The 12,441-nt window shown below is 37.0% G+C and overlaps 4 protein-coding genes across 4 annotated transcripts; 1 reads left to right on the top strand and 3 right to left on the bottom strand.

Moving 5' to 3' along the window:
• Positions 1 to 3,387: 3,387 nt before the first annotated feature.
• On the top strand, positions 3,388 to 4,376 carry GCK72_023864 (uncharacterized protein; the record flags this gene model as incomplete). The annotated part of the gene is made up of 4 exons (XM_003109522.2): positions 3,388 to 3,780; positions 3,848 to 3,985; positions 4,035 to 4,215; positions 4,297 to 4,376. The coding sequence occupies 4 exons, from the start codon at positions 3,388 to 3,390 to the stop codon at positions 4,374 to 4,376; spliced, it is 792 nt and encodes a 263-aa protein (XP_003109570.2).
• Positions 4,377 to 4,568: 192 nt separating this feature from the next.
• Positions 4,569 to 7,389, bottom strand: GCK72_023863 (uncharacterized protein; the record flags this gene model as incomplete). The annotated part of the gene is made up of 7 exons (XM_003109556.2): positions 4,569 to 4,763; positions 5,625 to 5,764; positions 5,812 to 6,575; positions 6,625 to 6,758; positions 6,803 to 6,938; positions 7,003 to 7,258; positions 7,311 to 7,389. The coding sequence occupies 7 exons, from the start codon at positions 7,387 to 7,389 to the stop codon at positions 4,569 to 4,571; spliced, it is 1,704 nt and encodes a 567-aa protein (XP_003109604.2).
• Positions 7,390 to 9,677: 2,288 nt separating this feature from the next.
• Positions 9,678 to 10,283, bottom strand: GCK72_023862 (uncharacterized protein; the record flags this gene model as incomplete). The annotated part of the gene is made up of 2 exons (XM_003109439.2): positions 9,678 to 9,889; positions 9,938 to 10,283. 2 exons carry the CDS (start codon positions 10,281 to 10,283, stop codon positions 9,678 to 9,680), a joined length of 558 nt encoding a protein of 185 aa, XP_003109487.2.
• Positions 10,284 to 10,664: 381 nt separating this feature from the next.
• On the bottom strand, positions 10,665 to 12,083 carry GCK72_023861 (uncharacterized protein; the record flags this gene model as incomplete). Its single annotated transcript, XM_053735597.1, has 5 exons — positions 10,665 to 10,776; positions 10,831 to 10,887; positions 11,335 to 11,502; positions 11,795 to 11,966; positions 12,014 to 12,083. The coding sequence occupies 5 exons, from the start codon at positions 12,081 to 12,083 to the stop codon at positions 10,665 to 10,667; spliced, it is 579 nt and encodes a 192-aa protein (XP_053579163.1).
• Positions 12,084 to 12,441: the final 358 nt, after the last annotated feature.

Genomic DNA, 12,441 nt, shown 5'->3' with positions numbered 1-12,441 from the left:
ATTGTTCAGTGATTTATTATAGCTTTGAAGTAGAGGATGATCTCTAAAAAGACAAGTCGAAAATGGAAATTCAAGCAGCCCCTAGCTTTGTTTTGGCTGTCGTTGTCGGTCGGCAGTTTTGATGCAGTGAAGCGCTGTTGTGGTCTCATGTATGAGCCAACAATCGTTAGGCCGTTGGCTTAGAATTTTGCATAGCAGAGGAGTTAGTATATTCAATGGCGTTCAGATTCAAGAACATCATTTCCAGTCATTTCTTTAATGTTTCCATTTCCAGAAGTGTTTTTTTTCCAAGTTTTGAGAAAATTATACTTAAATATATACTGAGCCTCGAATTGAAACCAAATATCCTTTTTTTAGAACCACTTACAAAACCATGAATCCATCATATTAATCGCTTTAATGTTCTTTTAGAGATAAAAAAACAGACTACAAATACATTTTTACTTTTTGGTGAAACTAGTACCTCTTTTTGTAACAGCCCTGGCGAAATACATATCTGTTTTTTTTTGGCCAAAACTCCTATATCATAGGGATTTGTGTATGTACCAATCTACTCAATTCTATAGGCCAAATCATCGTAGCTATGAGCTGTCCGATAATAAGAAATTCGGATTAGCGCAGTGCGGAGTATAATCCTCATGGCTTTGATTGCCATATGTAACAGATTTTCTTATTCGATTCTTTTCTAAAGCTTTCCCCCTTTCAGGTTCATCCACCCTGTCTGAGATATGTACATTTTTCTGATGTACTACTTTTAGCACTGTTATGACGTATTTGTTTTGTTTTGTAGTGCTGAAATAGAATCCTATAAACATAATTTCATCAGAAAATCAATATACATGTACAAACAAAAATGTATTTTGAGGACGTCATTCCAGCTTTGAACTCCAATTCATGCAGGTGAATTTTTGATCAAAGATTCTTGTTGTTTGCGCATATTTTTGCTTAAATTTTGTAGATGAACTTGACGATATATCCTAATTTGGTGTATAAATTGTTTGCTTTTATTTATTTCATGGTTGTCAGTCACAGTAATTATTGTATAAGTATTCAGCTCATTCCAATCACTTCATAATTGTTTGTTTTATTAGAGTAATTGAGTTTCAGAAGAGAATATGATCCAAGTTTATTGGCTCTCATCAACGGCGCTCATTCGATGACTGTTACAATTTTTTCATCGAAATAAATTTTCATGCATTACATCAAGTTAGTATATGTTTTTCACAACGTTTAGTTGTTTAGATTCTTATCAGAACGACAATATTTCGGTTTGTCTAGTCTATAAATCTGTTAAAAACAATGGATATCTTTAAAATTCTTAAATGCTTTTGAATACACTGATCATCTTCGAAAATGAGATATCCTTGAGGATCTTAGTTGACTTTCTTACTGGGATTTTCAAAAAACCGTTGAGAACCGTTTTACAGTTAAAAACATGTATTACTTAAACGTAATCAAATATTCCAATTCTTCATGGTCTTTGACAAATCCCTCTCTCGAATACCTCGAAAAATGCTCATATTCCAAGGCGTTTAGAATAACAATTATGTTTTGTGTTTGGTGCGGTTTGTTGACGTTTACAATATTTAATAATGGAATTATGTAATCTTCTAGGTTCACTGGTCTTGCATCCATCTATTTTTGTTTTTTCACCATTCCTCTTGTGAGTTGAGAGTTGTCGAGTATTTTTGCAAATACACTTTTTTTTTGGTAATCAGACTGCTTTGTATAAAAAGTTTAATTGTCTTCAGGTAGTGTATAACATTTTCAAAATCACCGAACACAAACTTTTTTCAACATGTTGAAATGTTGAGTTTTTCAATAAAGTCATTCAGCCGCACATGATTCGAATTTGTATATCTGTCACAATTTTATTCCAGTTTGATGAATTAGCTTAATTGAATATAACACTTCTGATGTTTAAAATTGAAAATCACGTGCCAAGCATGCTGTTAGACCCTACCAAAATCTTCCATTTTCAAAGTATCTTAAGAAACAAAACAAGATGGGCAACCTCGTTAGTGCCCTCATCAGAAGTAGATGTTGCGCTCAGAGACAATACTTTAAATAAAGAGTACTTCATTGAGTGCTTTGTAGTTTTAGATGATCAATGCTCATATATAGCAGTTGCGAGAGTTGTATAGTTGAACTATAGGTGACTCCAGTAAGATTTGACTTCTCGAAAACATAGATTTGTATCGGAAATTGAATGTCGTCTGTGTATTTCTGGCAGGAAGCTTTCATAATTATGATAGTCTGAAAAGTATGAACCGCCCAATTGGAATGATTGTTTTCAGGTATACTCTATAGAACATAAATTTTATATTATCTCAGTTAGATGTCTGTTTTTGGTATCCATGAGGCCTGCTCTAAGTAATTTATTTAGTTATCTTTTGATATCATATGTAGATCATTTAAAAAATAGGTGTTAAATTAATAACTCTTACTCAATCCACCTGTTTAGGCTCCACCAAACACTATTCTTGTAGCAATTGGCTATTTCCAGTACAGCTGGCTAGGCAATTCGTGTGTTGTCTCCAATAAAAAAATACACTTAATACCAAAACTCTATTATGTCTTTCTTCTTTTTTTCCCACCAATGTTCTCGTCTAGCAGCTTTCTCCTCCCGTCGCTCGGAATAGTCGTCTCTCTTCCGCTCTGTTTCTCCTCCCTCCCAGTTGCCACCTCCCTTCTCTCTTTTCTTGCGCCCTTCTTGTTCGTACGGCCTTCACCCTCTTTTCCCCCCCCCCCCCCCCCCCATTGCCGCCATTACACCACAAAAATGTTTCACTGCACTACTACTTCCCCTTAAATCCGGTGGTAGTCGCTTTCCTGATAGTATCAGTTCAAGGACAGAAAGCAAATTGTCGATACTCTATATCTTCTTCACCATTTTTCTTCTGATGGTCTAACCATCAAATTATTATGGACGAATGAATAAGGCAACGGAATACCATATTTGTATACTAGTAGACAATAGAGTAGTCCATACTTTGTATTCCAAACAAAGAAAGCATTCGATTTCCTACACCCGACCCCCCATGATTGTCTCACGTGTGTTACTTTCGTTATTCCGCCCTCCTGGGGTGTTTTCACTTTCCGACAGCTCATGTGATCTTTTTGGTGTATACACTACCCATGGTCACACATCGCCCTCCCCTCCTCCCTTTTCCTTCCCATCCAGAATAACGATGTATCCGTCCAACGCCCTCATAGTGTAACGATTCCAGGTAATATTCATCTCTCTTCAAACCACACGTTCTCAACAGAATTGTAATAGTTTCTGAAGCAATGGCTGACCATCCATCAATGAAAAGAAGGTCTAGCGAACAAGGCATGTTATTTCATCATAGTCTAGAAAATCTCATTGTCTAATTGTTTGCAGACATGGAAGATCAAATACAAAAATATATTATTGCTAAGAAAAAAGCAAAAACTGAAGACTTGAATTTGCCGGGAGCTTTAAGTCACGGCAAATTCGGACCGAGCCCAAGTGCACTCAATCGAAATATGAAAGATGCATTTGTTTTGAGAATCAACCCACTTCATCTCGACTTGCCAACTACTCATCTGCCAACTGCGCATTTCAATCACAATGAGTTGAACTCCCGATTGAATAGACACACTAGTCGGGAAGAGATGACTTTGTCTGAAGAGTTCGGTGGAAGAGCCCCATTTTTTCTTCAGAATATGTCTTATGTTGATGATGACAACGAGCCTCGGAAACTTTTCACTTTGTATGATATTAAGAATGATGAGACTTCAAAAAGTGCTTTAGATGTGAGTATAAGTGGTCAAATCAGCGATTCCTATGTTGTTTGAAGTGTGCTCAACTATACGATTTCAGGCCAAACGTCGTCTCAGATACACCAACGTCAATCTTCTAATCTGCCCGCAAGAGAAGATGTTTTTGACGACAGCATGTGACTACTTTCAAGCCATTTATGATGAGTTGATAGAATATGTGGAAGCTATAGGGGAGTTGGTTAGTTGACAACATACACCTCTTGAACTCTCCGACCTTGTTATTCTAGCGAAATAAGCAAATAATTGTCGATCACTCCTACTACAAGTTGTATATGCACACTTTGAAAATGTTCTACTACACTGACAAGGGTTGGCGCTTTGTTGTTGAATTCGATGAGTTCTTTAGCGGATATATGCGGAAGTACAAGGAGCCAATAGTGAACCAAATGACTCAGAATTGGAACAACGGTGGGTTGGGATTACGGATCGGATATGAAATATACAGAATTGGTTGAGACTACATTTTCAAAAATAATGTTCTGATTTCAGCCAAGAAGGCAGCAAGGGAGGCAGCCAAGCAACTAGCTCTCAAGAGGGCTGCTTTGGAGGTTGAAGCTGATGAAGTTTGAATGTATTATCTCTAATCATTTTCCGTTTTGACAACGATTAATATTGCTTTTCTTACTGCATGCATGTCTGGATAATGAGCTTGATATAATAAAACATTTTTATTTTCAACTAGAGATCAAAGAAAAATAACAAAACAGAAACAGAACACTGGAAACAAAAATAAAACGCATATGATGCGCATACAATGAAAATTAAGAGGAACCTTTACCCTCATCTGGGAAGAATTTCCCAGCTTGATACTGTAACAACATAGTGGTTTCAAATTCAGCATTCGGAAGATTTTCATATGGCATGTATCCAACAATTATGTTTGCGATAGTGTATCCACAGTTGGCCAGGAAATACTTATACATGTTCACATAGTGTTGGGCTTGAGAGTGGTCAGACTGAAAACAGAGAATGAAAATATGATTTTGAATGCATAATGCATGATTGCAGAAATAGTTTTTGAGAATATATTTCTTCTGAAAATCAGATTGCTTCCAACATCATTTTCAACCTTAAATAATCCAAGAGTACTGTAGTCAACTAAACAAACCAAAAATCAAAAAATCAGAATCAATTTTGTAATGTTTATCAAAATTAACCAATAATTGCAGTACTTCACAAGAATTTTCAAACACATTTTTTACAACACCGTCTGACTTTAGTTAATAATGCAGGTACGCGAAAAAGTACTGTCATTTTCTCAGAACTGCTGTTTCCCAGAAAACAGTTATATTGCTAGTTTGTGATGTGATTTGATCAAGTATGTCTGTGGATCATAACTAACGCTCATTTAACCAACATTTCCTAGTTTCCGAACTTCAGAACCAGTTTAAGTTATGGACCTTCTAGTTGTTAGTTCTACGAGTACCTTCCGCTTGAATATATTAAGCGATTTAAATACAGTTCGGCTGATATAATAGATAACAACACTCAATCAATTTAGTGTTTTTTTTTGTAATCTAGTATTAGTTTTGTACTTCCGGCTTCGGCTATTACTTCAGACTATATTACTGTAAGTTTTATTGAATGGTCTAGCGCTGCAGCAATAAAAGTACAACATCTATTTTTTTTTCTTCTTGACCTAGTATACTAGCAGTGGTTCTTCAATTTCATAAAGCACTTTTCCATTCTGTATTATCACCTACATTCATGGTTTTGGTTGACCCCTACTACTTTCCATTTTCAGAATCTCTTCATTTAATTGTAATAAACTTTATACGAGCTAAATATACTTTCAATTCATGTTTCTTCAGACTTACATTTTTCCAATAATTTAACTTTTGAATGATGTATTTCTCTGCCTCATCCATAAGTTGTTCTTTCGACTTGGTCGGTATTTTAGTGGGTACATACACCTCATCAGTCATTTCTCGAAGCTGTCCAAGTAATCTCGTGTTAGCTGAAAACATTATTTTTATGTTAGAGCTATTCAACAACCAACCCTACCTATATATTCGAGACTACAGTTCTTAATGATGTGAGCTTCTAAAACGCTCTGGTTTTCTCTGTACTTTTGATAAACACGTTCATCTTCGCTCCCTGGTTCAAAATCAGCGGATTTCCGAGTCAAAATTTCAAAAAGCAATTTGAGTTCAACTTCAGTCATTGGTAACTCCTCTAAATGGTTTTCAGACTTCTTCTCCTCTTTCTTCTCCACTGTTTTCTCAACCTTCTTCTCTAATTTTTCTTCGGCTTCTAGTGGATTTTTTTCTTTTTTCGCAAGTGCTGCGGTTTTCTTATGCGTCAGTACATTCACAGCTTCAGCTGCAAGATGACACTGACGAATACGCTCCTCTTTGTCTTCAATGAGTTTTCTTTCAAAGTCCAACGCATCTGCCGCCTTTTTAGCAGCCTTTTTCATCCGTTTCTTCATTCCCTTTGACAAGTTTTCGTTGTGTTTCCATTCCTTCGATGCTCGCTGTTGAACCTCGTTTGCAGACTGTTTCAGCTTTGATTCCAACTTCAGAAGATTCATTTTAGTTATAGTATTTTTCACATCATCCATGCTCTCGGCATCCATCTTCTCAACGTTGTCCAAAGCTTGTCTCACTTGCGCCGCTGCTTTTGCAATGTTTTCAGACAAGGCGCTGTTGAAAGCAACTCCAGTTACTGATAAGTCTTCAGAAGAGCAGGGTTCTATTTCTGCCTCCACGTGGTGGACAATGTGTCGAAGATACTGTAGTTGCGTTGGAGGAGTGGGATCACCAGTACTGGAATTGGAAGATTGATAATAAAAACAGTTTGACCAAATCGTCTCACCTCGGTAATGGAATGTCATGAACGCTGACTGTGGTAGTAACCGCTGCCGAACTAACGTAAGTTGTCTGTTCGTTTCTCGCAATTTTTTCTTCAGCCTCAGTGATCATTTTCCGAATTGCCAACTGCTCTTCATACTGAAATCGAAAAATATTTTTGGTTTGCAAATATGTTTGCATACATTTTGAATAAGAACTTCTGGAAGGTCAACCCGTTCATATACAATTGGCCGCTCACAATGAAGATCTTCCATGGGTGACTGTGATCCTGATTCAATTCCAATCGAACCGTTAGTGCTTTCTGCTCCAAGTTCAACTCTGAAACCCTTCTTCTGCTTATTAATCAGTCCCCTATGCACTTAGCCCTTAACCGTCTACTTACACAGAACACGGTGACTCAACATCGGTAGCCTTCACATGTTCTTTCTCCATTTCTTTCTGTTCAGCTGCCACCCTCTCCAACATTTTTGGGTACAGCACCAACTTCTCGTAATCGTGGAGGGCATCTTCGTTATCGGTTTTTAGCATCAGGAAGAGAATGCGGCTATGTTCTTTTTTCACGTTCTTGTAGGTCTTCCACCCTTTGAGAACAGTCTCCAGGTAAAAAACATGTTTTTCGATTTCTTTTTCGCATTGTTCTAAAATGAGATGTTTAGAGCGGACAGTAAATTTTTGAAAATAAAAAATTACCTTGCAGAGATCGATCATTAAGGCTCTTCATTTTTGTAACGAGATCCTGTGGAACTTCCATCTTTATTCTGACTGTCATGGTTGCCTGCAATAACCGTACTATAAAAATAACAAAGGAGAGGCACTGTGAAAAACGGAGATTAAGAAAATGGAGGAAAATAAATGAGGCATCAAAAGCGGACTTAAAAGGGTGCACAAAAACTAGATATATTGAGACGCAGCGAGATGAAGAAAATTGAAGAGGAAAGAGTCACAACACTATTTTCTTCAAAATACGGCGTCGTTACATATGGCCCAAAAGCAATGGCGCTACTAGAGACCACGTCAATATGAGAGAGGATGCACAAAGAGTATGTGCTTTTGCTTGAAGCAAGTGAGCACGACGAGCCGTTGAGCTGACGACCCTATTTCGAATGCGTATTCAAGAAAAGACGCAGTACACTGAGGTGCTGTGCGTGTGCAAGAGCAAAGAAAGCTCTCAATGTCATTTGAAATGAGATTCGAGAGTGAAAAAGTGAGGAAAGCAAGTGGATTTGAAAATAAAAGCTAGAATCTGTGATAAATAAAGTTTTTATGGGGGTTGGCAGTGGGAGATTGAATAATGAATTTTTCCAATCCCCGGCAAAATGTTTCCGGAAAAAGTGTCGAGAGAATCGATAATTTTGTTATGAGCACAACTTCTTACTGAAATAGGCATCAATACCACATGTTTTCTGGAGGCAGACACATAATGACTATTTGTAAAATATCAACAATTTTTACAGGGGACAAAGCTGGAAAAACAGCAATCGATGAATGAAACTGGGTTTTTCACAAAAAAAACAATCTCAAACCTCACACACACACACACACATTGAAAAGCTGAGAGATGATTGTTGTTATTGCCAATGGTAAACACATTTTCCATTTGTTCATTGGATTGATTTCGGCATTCTCGGATTTCTCGCATTTCTAAACAGTCGTTCACACCGAATCATTCCAATTCAAAGTAAAAAACAGAGAGTTAATCGGAAACAAGTTTCAAAAATTTCTTTTCGGAATCATAATGCGTGTCAAATGTGTTTCAGGAATCAGAGGTATTCGGAAAAAAAAACCGATGAAAAAAAAATGAGTACACGAATATTTTTATATAAGTCTTACACACCAGAGCTGTGCGGAAGTAAAATTTTTTGAAAAGGAAGAAGGAAGAAGGAAGAAGGAAGTGAAATTTTCAACAAGGAAGAAGGAAGAAGGAAGAAGGAAATACCTTCTTTAAAAGGGAAGAAGGAAGAAGGAAGAAAAAAGTGAAAAAAGCACGGAAGAAGGAAGAAGGAAGGAAGAAGGAAGGAAGAAAGAAGTTGGGTTCCGAACCGGTAAATCGGAAGTTAATTTTGAAAATGACAAATTTGAGGAAACTTTTTTCTAGTCACCTCTGAAAACGAATTTTGATGTTGTTTCATACAAAATTCCGTCAAAAACCCCCCAAATTCCGTCGAAAATTACAAAATTTTAGTAAACTTTTCAACGGAAGAATGAAGAAGGAAGAAGGAAAAAAAAACATTTTCAAAAGGGAAGAAGGAAGAAGGAAGAAGGAAGTAAACTTTTTAAAAGGGAAGAAGGAAGAAGGAATAAAAAAGTGAAAAAAGCCCGGAAGAAGGAAGAAGGAAGTCGAAGGAAGGAATTCCGCACAGCTCTGTTACACACAATATAATCGGGAAACCGATCCGACCTTGCGCAATATGAGCAGGTGTTTCTAAAAAGCTCCAATTATTTCTTTCTTTTAGGCGGAAAAGACGTAAGAAGGCAGATGGGGAAAGAGTCGTTAGCCATCTGCACGTCCCGATTCCAATTTTACGAAGGAAGACAATCCGTCAAACTAACTACCGTTTAGTAGTCCATCTACGGAAAAGGTCGATCTGAAGAACGAACGAACAAAGAGAAATTAAGAAAACGACAAATTTTATGAACATGTCAGACGAAATTAGAAAACGAAGCAACATTATGTGGAAACAACTGGGCATTTAATTAGAGTTTGAAAACTTGACTGGGAATGGTAAAGGGTAAGAAAGAGAAAACATTAGATAGAAGAGAAAAGGGGTGAATAGTGAAGTGAGAAAAAAGTTACAAAACAAACGAAGACGATGGAAACAGTCCGTTTGTGTCTTCCCAGAGGTTATGTTGTGATGTTGAAGTAGAGTTGGGCAAGAATACATCGTAAACCACGTAGTTTTATCTGAAAGGAACACTTTATGCATACGCAAATATTCACATCACTAGTTTTCCGAAAGTGTATTAGGTATGTGCAGACTTATGGTAAATTTGAAGTTTACTGCAGTTGTTGTACAAACCATGCATTCTATTGAAGCACTCTAGTTTCAGAAAAACTGATTACCTTGGATTTTGCCTCCGAGCGTGGTCGTCTTCCTCGACATTCTCCATATCTTCATCATCTTCAGTATCAGTTCCTATACCGGAAGAGTTGTCATCCTCCTCTTCGTTTCGTATTGCTTCTCTTAGAATATCTTCGATATCCTGAAATCTTTGAGGATCGGCGATTACTGGATCTTCAAAATCTTCAAACACCTGAGGATTCATTCGTGCTGAAAACATTCCTAAATGTTTCAATGCAACCGTATATTTATCCTCACCTTCTACTATTCTTGGTTGAAATCTGACTAGTGGACCCGGACCATAAACTACTTCAACGTTTTGAAAGTGATGATTAAAGAGTGCGTTCTCCAAGGAAACATCATCATCCTGTCTAACAAATCTTCCCGGTGGAAGATGATTGAGTTCCTCCCGTCGAAGGGGCAGTTGTGGTTGCTGTGGAACGTTGTTCAATCTTGCGAGATATGCTTCAACTTGGTCTCCTCTTATACCGGGAACCGCTCTTCTATCTTCTGGTTCATTCGCTTCTACTTCTCTTCCTCCCACCGGTTGCTCACCATCTTCGTGTACATTTCCGGCGTTTTCACCCTGGTTTTCCCGAGACATTGCTGTCTGAAACAGGATAAAAACGTTATATGCAAGATCAATAATAGAAAATATCAAAATATGCTTGTATAGCATTGACGAAAATAAGAAACCATGAAACGGAACGAATGAGTGTGTATTAATTTCAGGTTTCTCAAAAAACACGATTGAAGAGAATAAATGAATACATCCGGAATTTAATGGAAAATCGTATAGAACATTCGATTAAACAGGGATAAGTCTGAGTATACTGGTTGGTCGTCAAAGGGCAAAATAATCCTGGAGGAAATTTAGGAAGCAAGTGAAATTGAAGAAAAATCTGAATTAGTTGGAGAAAAAAAGCTGGGTATAGTCAACGTAAACGTGAGTAGTCTAGCGGAAAGTCTAGATTTTGTGCAAAATTCAACATTTTTGGAAATAAGAGTCGTCGGTAGAGGTTGCCATAGTCCTCTTGGCAGGAGGAGCTTCTTTCAAAGAAAATGACATCTTTCTTTTGACTGCTGACAATTGCTCACTGGAAATTATAGGTTGTTTTATTCTGTTGAAGTGTATTTGTATTGGTACATACCCAGTTTGATTGAAAGACGAAGAAGAATTGTTCGATGGAGTTGAAGTGCTGTCAGTTCTGAAAAGTATCATCTTTCTAGAAAAAAATTAAATTTATGGCTAAAGTTGTGGAAAGTAAAAGGTAGTGTAGCGAAGACAATGAGTTTTTTCTTGTGGGGTTTGTATGCCTGTTCTTAGTGGGAAACCCATGAGAAAATCCCAAAGCGACTTATATTGTCATGTAAGAACTGAATTGTATTCAGATAAATATACTAGATTTTTGCTATAAAACGTGCAGAATTTATGAAAAATTCCTAGCCGGTGAACTAATGAAAACGAAACTAATTATTGATTTAATAGATATTTTAACAAATGTATTCGTGAAGTTTACAGAAACTAAGATTGGTAATTTGTGCTCTCTTTCTAAATTCATGTGCGACTGAGAAAAATCGAAATCGTATCTAGTGACAGCACAAACCAGTAATTTAACGACCGTCTGACCCTCAATCTTAAAATAAAAACTCACATTGCTGCACTATTGTTCTCCTCGGAGTCACCCACTTCCATAGATTGATCTTCCTCGTTTTTTTGATCATTTGTTGATGTTGTCGTGAACTGACACAAGTCAATTGGGTATGCGAAATCCAGGTCAATGTCACTGTTATCCGAGTCAGTAGATGAATCCGAGCTTGTGCTGAAAAATATTATTGAAGCACATCAGTTGTAGTAGCATTTATATGGTATTGCCTGATTAATATTTTGTCATTGTAAAAGTATAATTGTCCGAGTTTTTTTTCTGTTTTGACTACATAGAAGAGTCAGATGGTTTACAAATTTGCATGTCAGTTTGAGATAAGTTCAGTTTTTGCATACTCAGCTTTCTCCTCTCATTTTTTGTGGGTTGCAGAGTTTTTTTATGATCACACGGGATACTCCACTTATGTTTGCATATAAATACATGTCTCCTTGGAGGTAAACCAACTAACCGCCTTCGACGATCTGCGGCTTGTCTGGCAAGAGATGCTTCAAAAGAATGTCTCATTCTGCGTGCACGAACGCGAGTGATCTCTGTTGTCAACTGAGTAATATGTTGAAGAGTTGCAGTTCTCCACTGATCCCCGGAGTTTTGGAAGGCTTCTTGCATTCTGTCGAAGCTGTCTGAAAAAGTGAAAAAATAATAATCGTTTCGAAAATCATTAACTTACTAGTCAAATCGTTAAGCATATCAGTCAACTCTATGTTCATTTCAGCCATTTCTGCTAGATCCGCGTTCATTTCTGCAGCAAAAAATATTTCATTAAATTAAAAATATCAAAATTGAAAAGCACTATTTCGTGAAAGGCATTCTTTTGCTATTTTATGTGTTTCCACTTTTAAAAATCTGTAAAAAAGTGTCTAAATAAGTTTGAATTGATTCTCCTCACGCAAAACGCGCACAAGTCGGAAACACGGGTCATCTATCCTCTTGGCGCGCTTTGCGTGTCAACGGAAAATTTATTTTAGGAGGGAACTGGTCACATGAAAAGAAGAATAAAGACCAATGAACAAAGACAACGATTCAAGGAAAATCGAAGTATTATAAGGTGAACTTTTGATTTTAAAATATGAATATGAAAAAAGAAAATAATGTAAA

This window comes from Caenorhabditis remanei, chromosome X (genome assembly GCF_010183535.1).
Source record: "Caenorhabditis remanei strain PX506 chromosome X, whole genome shotgun sequence".
Lineage (NCBI taxonomy): Eukaryota > Metazoa > Nematoda > Chromadorea > Rhabditida > Rhabditidae > Caenorhabditis > Caenorhabditis remanei.
Note: the sequence above shows the minus strand (reverse complement) of the source record. Positions and strands in the feature narration are given on the sequence as shown.